This window comes from Colobus angolensis, unplaced genomic scaffold (genome assembly GCF_000951035.1).
Source record: "Colobus angolensis palliatus isolate OR3802 unplaced genomic scaffold, Cang.pa_1.0 Scaffold167, whole genome shotgun sequence".
Taxonomy (NCBI): domain Eukaryota; kingdom Metazoa; phylum Chordata; class Mammalia; order Primates; family Cercopithecidae; genus Colobus; species Colobus angolensis.
This window is the reverse complement of record NW_012114788.1, coordinates 792787-797693: the sequence shown is the minus strand read 5'-3', so window position 1 is coordinate 797693 and position 4907 is coordinate 792787. Positions and strand designations below refer to the sequence as shown.

The window sequence follows — 4907 nt, the reverse complement described above, 5'->3', positions numbered from 1 at the left end:
CCAGGATGGTCTCGATCTCCTGACCTCGTGATCCGCCCGTCTCGGCCTCCCAAAGTGCTGGGATTACAGGCTTGAGCCACAGCGCCCGGCCCACACCCAACTACTTTTTAAAATTTTTTGTAGAGATAGGGTCTCGCTATGTTGCCAGGGCTGGCCTGTAACTCTCACCTTTAAATGTAAACTTGTTTACCTGATACGCTCAAATAAATATAATCTTGCACCTAGGACAAAAAACTTGCATTCGTAATTACATATGGTTAAGTACTAAAAGTCACACAAGTGATCCTCCCAACTCAGTCTCCCAAAATGCTGAAATTACAGGTCTGAACCACCATGCCTAGCCTATTCCTATGCATTTCTGTAGAAACTAAACTAGGTGGGACTTAAATGTTTCTTGGCTGGCAGACTGCTTAAAAATTCCCCAAAGACTTTTTTTTTTAACCTAAAGGGCAATAATTAAGAAAATCAGTTTTTACTTAACTAAGCTTTTAAAATTATCTCTACCCATGCAGACAACAGAAACACATCCTGCAATGGGACAAATTAATAAACATGACAGGAAAATGGAACTTAGATTTTAAATGTGTACTTTTTAGCAGGACGCACTGGTTCACGCCTGTAATCCCAGCACTCTGGGAGGCCGAGGTAGGCAGATCACCTGAGGTTGGGAGTTCGAGACCAGCCTGACCAACATGGAGAAACCCCGTCTCTCCTAAAAATACAAAATTAGCTGGGCATGGTGGTACATGCCTGTAATCCCAGCTACTCAGGAGGCCGAGCAGGAGAATCACTTAAACCCGGGAGGCGGAGGTTGCAGTGAGCCAAGATCGCACCACTGCACTCCAGCCTGGGCTACAAGAGAGAAACTCTTTCTCAAAAATAATAATAATAATAAAATGAATGTGTACTTTTTAATCTATGAATGCAAACTTATTTTACAATAATTTAATCCCTTTTTAAATTAAGATCAGGTTGCATCTTAGACAGCAACTCAACTGACCTTCTGTATTAAAAATGTTTTGATGGCCAGGCGCGGTGGCTCACGACTGTAATCCCAGCATTTTGGGAGGCCAAGGCAGGCGGACCATAAGGTCAGGAGTTCGAGACCAACCTGACGAACATGGTGAAACCCTGTTTCTACTAAAAATACAAAAATTAGCTGGGCATAGTGGCACACCCCTGTAATCCCAGCTACTCAGGAGGCTCAGGCAGGAGAACTGCTTGAACTTGGGAGGCAGAGATTGCAGGGAGCCGAAATTGTGCCACAGCACTCCAGCCTGGGTGACAAAGCAAGACTCTGTCTCAAAAAAAAGGTTTGATGAAACAAAAAAGTTAATCAAATTCTACTAGTTTTATAGAATAAATCAAGGGTGGGTAAACTACGGACCATGGCAAATCTGGCCTATTGCCTGTTTTTGTACAGCCCAGAAGGTAAGAATGGTTTTTATAGATAAACATTAGCAATTGATTTGACTATAGAAAACACTAACTCTGAACCCCAATTAAGCTAAGTGTTATCTCCGCTACGCTCACAAAAATAAAAAATAAAATTCTACATTTCTCTTTTTTTTTTTGAGACGGAGTCTCGCTCTGTCGCCCAGGCTGGAGTGCAGTGGCCTGATCTCAGCTCATTGCAAGCTCCGCCTCCCAGGTTTACGCCATTCTCCTGCCTCAGCCTCCCGAGTAGCTGGGACTACAGGCGCCCGCCACCTCGCCCGGCTAATTTTTTGTATTTTTAGTAGAAACAGGGTTTCACCATGTTAGCCAGGATGGTCTCGATCTCCTGACCTCGTGATCCGCCCGTCTCGGCCTCCCAAAGTGCTGGGATTACAGGCTTGAGCCACCGCGCCCGGCCCGGATTGACATTTTGTACTGAAATTTTAAAAATTTGTAAATATTTTCTTTCTTTTTCTATTAAGTACCTACATAATATCCTCAATTTTGCATCCTGGCTGCAAAGCCTAAAATAATTACTGTTGTTTATTGGTCCTTTACAGAAAAACCATGCTGAATGCTGGTAGAGATCAAATAATGAAGTAGACAGGTAAAGGGTGGACAAAACTAATTCTGTAACCTAATTCATCACCTCCTTTTTAGTTACTTAGGTGCTTAGCAATTTTCACTTATTAACTGCAATGCAAACTTGCTCATGCGCTCTCTCTATTCAGAAAGATTGCCAAAAGACAAATAATTTTAACACTTCAATCTTCAAAATACAAGTAGATGTATTTACAAAATTCAACCATGTCTTGCTATAGAAATGTAGTAGTAATAAACAGTAGCAGTCCACCAAAGAGCTTAGTTTCAAACTCTAACGAGGTAACTTGATGGTTTTACCAAAACTATAATAACAATACCAAATGTTTAATAGAATTCTCGCCTTTAAACATAAACTTGTTCACTTGATACGCTCAAATATAATCTTGCACCTAGGACAAAAAACTTGCATCGAAAATTACATATAGTTAAGTAGTACAGGTTACACAGCAAAAATAAGCTGTCTCCCACCTCCAGACCCCACTTTAAAATCTAATGATTAAGACTTCATTGTTTTTAAAAAACTTTCATCCTATTGATTTCAAAAGTATTTCCCCTTCAGTAAGACCACCACCAAGGCCGGGCGCTGTGGCTCAGGCCTGTAATCCCAGCACTTCGGGAGGCTGAGGTGGGTGGATCACCTGAGGTCACGAGTTCAAGACCAGCCTGGCCAACATGGTAAAACCCCGACTCAATGAAAAATACAAAAAATTAGCCAGGCGTGGTGGTGGGCACCTGTAATCTCAGCTACTTGGGAGGGTGAGACAAGATAATCCCTTGAACCCAGGAGGCAGAGGTTGCAGTGAGGCAAGACTGCGCCATTGCACTCCAGTCTGGGAAACAAGAGTGAAACTGTCTCCAAAAAAAAAAAAGAAAAGAAAAGAATACCACTAAAGATACAAAATGAGACTTTCTGAACCTACCATTATAGGAGCTAATTCAAATTACACATAATAATCAAAAGTTAACTTAAATTTTATGTAACAAATATAGTTACCCTGAGCCCTTTGGTAAATATTTAAATTCTCAACTTCTATCAAACTTGAAAATAACCAGTGGGGGCCTGGCACAGTGGCTCACACCTGTCATCTCAGCACTTTGGGAGGCCGAGGCGGGCAGCTCATGAGGTTAGGAGTTTGAGACCAGCTTGGCCAACATAGTAAAACCCCATCTCTACTAAAAATACAAAAAATTAGCTGGGAGTGGTGGCGGTAGCCTATAATTCCAGCTACTCAGGAGGCTGAGGCAGGAGAATTGCCTGAATCCGGGAAGCGGAGGTTGCAGTGAGCCAAGACAGCACCACTGCACTCCAGCCTGGGCGACAAGAGCGATACTCCATCACAAAAAAGAGAAAGCCAGGCTGGGCATGGTGGCTCACTCTTGTAATCCCAGCACTTTGGGAGGCCGAGGAGGGCGGATCACGAGGTCAGGAGATCGAGACCATCCTGGCTAACACAGAGAAACCCCATCTCTACTAGAAACACAAAAAATTAGCCAAGCATGGTAGTGTGCGCCTGTAGTCCCAGCTACTAGGGAGTCTGAGGCATGAGAATCTCTTGAATCTGGGAGGCGGAGGTTGCAGTGAGCCAAGATTGCGCCACTGCACTTTAGCCTCGGAGACAGAGCGAGACTCCGTTTCCAAAAAAAAAAAAGGCCAGGAGTGGTAGCTCATGCCTGTAATCCCAGCACTTTGGGAGGTCGAGGCAGGCAGATCACCTGAGGTCTGGAGTTCGAGACCAGCCTGGCCAACATGAGGAAACCCCATCTCTACTAAAAATACAAAAATTAGCTGGGTGTGGTGGGAGGCGCCTGTAATCCCAGCTACTTGGGAAGCTGAGGCAGGAGAATCTTTTGAACCCAGGAGGCGGAGGTTGCAGTGAGCCAGGATTGCACCACTGCACTCCAGCCTGGGGGAAGAGTGAGACTTCTCTCTCAAAAAAAAAAAACCAAAAATACAATGGCACAATCTCAGCTCACTGCAACCTCCACCTCCCAGGCTCAAGCAATTCTCCTGCCTCAGCCTCCCTAGTAACTGAGATTACAGACACACACCACCACGCCTGGCTAGGCTAATTTTTGTTTTAGTAGAGATGGGGTTTTGCCATGTTGGCCAAACTGGTCTCGAACTCCTGACCTCAAGTGATCCGCCCGACATGGCCTCCCAAAGTGCTGGGATTACAGACGTGAGCCACCACACCCAGCCTCATTTCTATTAGAAAAAAAAAAAAACTAATAATAACCTGAGACTTACAAAGATGAAACTATTGAAAACCACTGTGCAACCAATTCAACCACTCTCTCACTTCAGTTTTCAAGTTAAATCTTTAGTTACAGTACTTTATTTTTGTTCATTTTTAATTTTGAGAAATACTTTAAAATAAAACATGGTTTGATCAGCTTGAAATAAGATTCATAAAATGTACCTTTTGATGTTTGTTCTGGAGTTTCGATGAGACATGTAAGTAAGAGTTCTGTGCAAAAATATTGGCTACAAAAAGAGTTTTAAAAATGTTAAAATTGAATACAGATGCAGTTATAAGAGAGAAATCATCTTGATGAATTTTGTTGACTACTTACTGCTATGAGATTCCGAGTTCGAAGAAATCTATAGATCTGTGTTGGCTCTAGGTAAAAGAAAACAAAATCCAAACATGATCTAAACTTACTTATCAGAAAAACATCAACCCAGACCATGTTATAATCAATATAAACTAATCATCTGCTATGGAAATCATGCACTAAATATTTATATCGCACTAAATATTTACATCAAGAAAGTTAGTATGCACATCAATGGCATACATTCACAAAGTTCATCTACACTTTTTATACTGAAGGTTCTCTACAATATTTTTCTTTTTTTTTTTTTT

At 42.2% G+C, this 4907-nt stretch overlaps 1 protein-coding gene across 1 annotated transcript in view; it reads right to left on the bottom strand.

Moving 5' to 3' along the window:
• SUZ12 (SUZ12 polycomb repressive complex 2 subunit) overlaps positions 1 to 4907 on the bottom strand; it is a 117133-nt gene that overhangs the window by 67622 nt on the left and 44604 nt on the right. The window contains exons 6-7 of the mRNA XM_011937696.1: positions 4615 to 4661; positions 4461 to 4525 (exon numbers count right to left, since the gene is read on the bottom strand). Of these exons, the coding sequence (XP_011793086.1) occupies positions 4461 to 4525; positions 4615 to 4661 (112 nt within the window). The remainder of the gene's footprint in view (positions 1 to 4460; positions 4526 to 4614; positions 4662 to 4907) is intronic.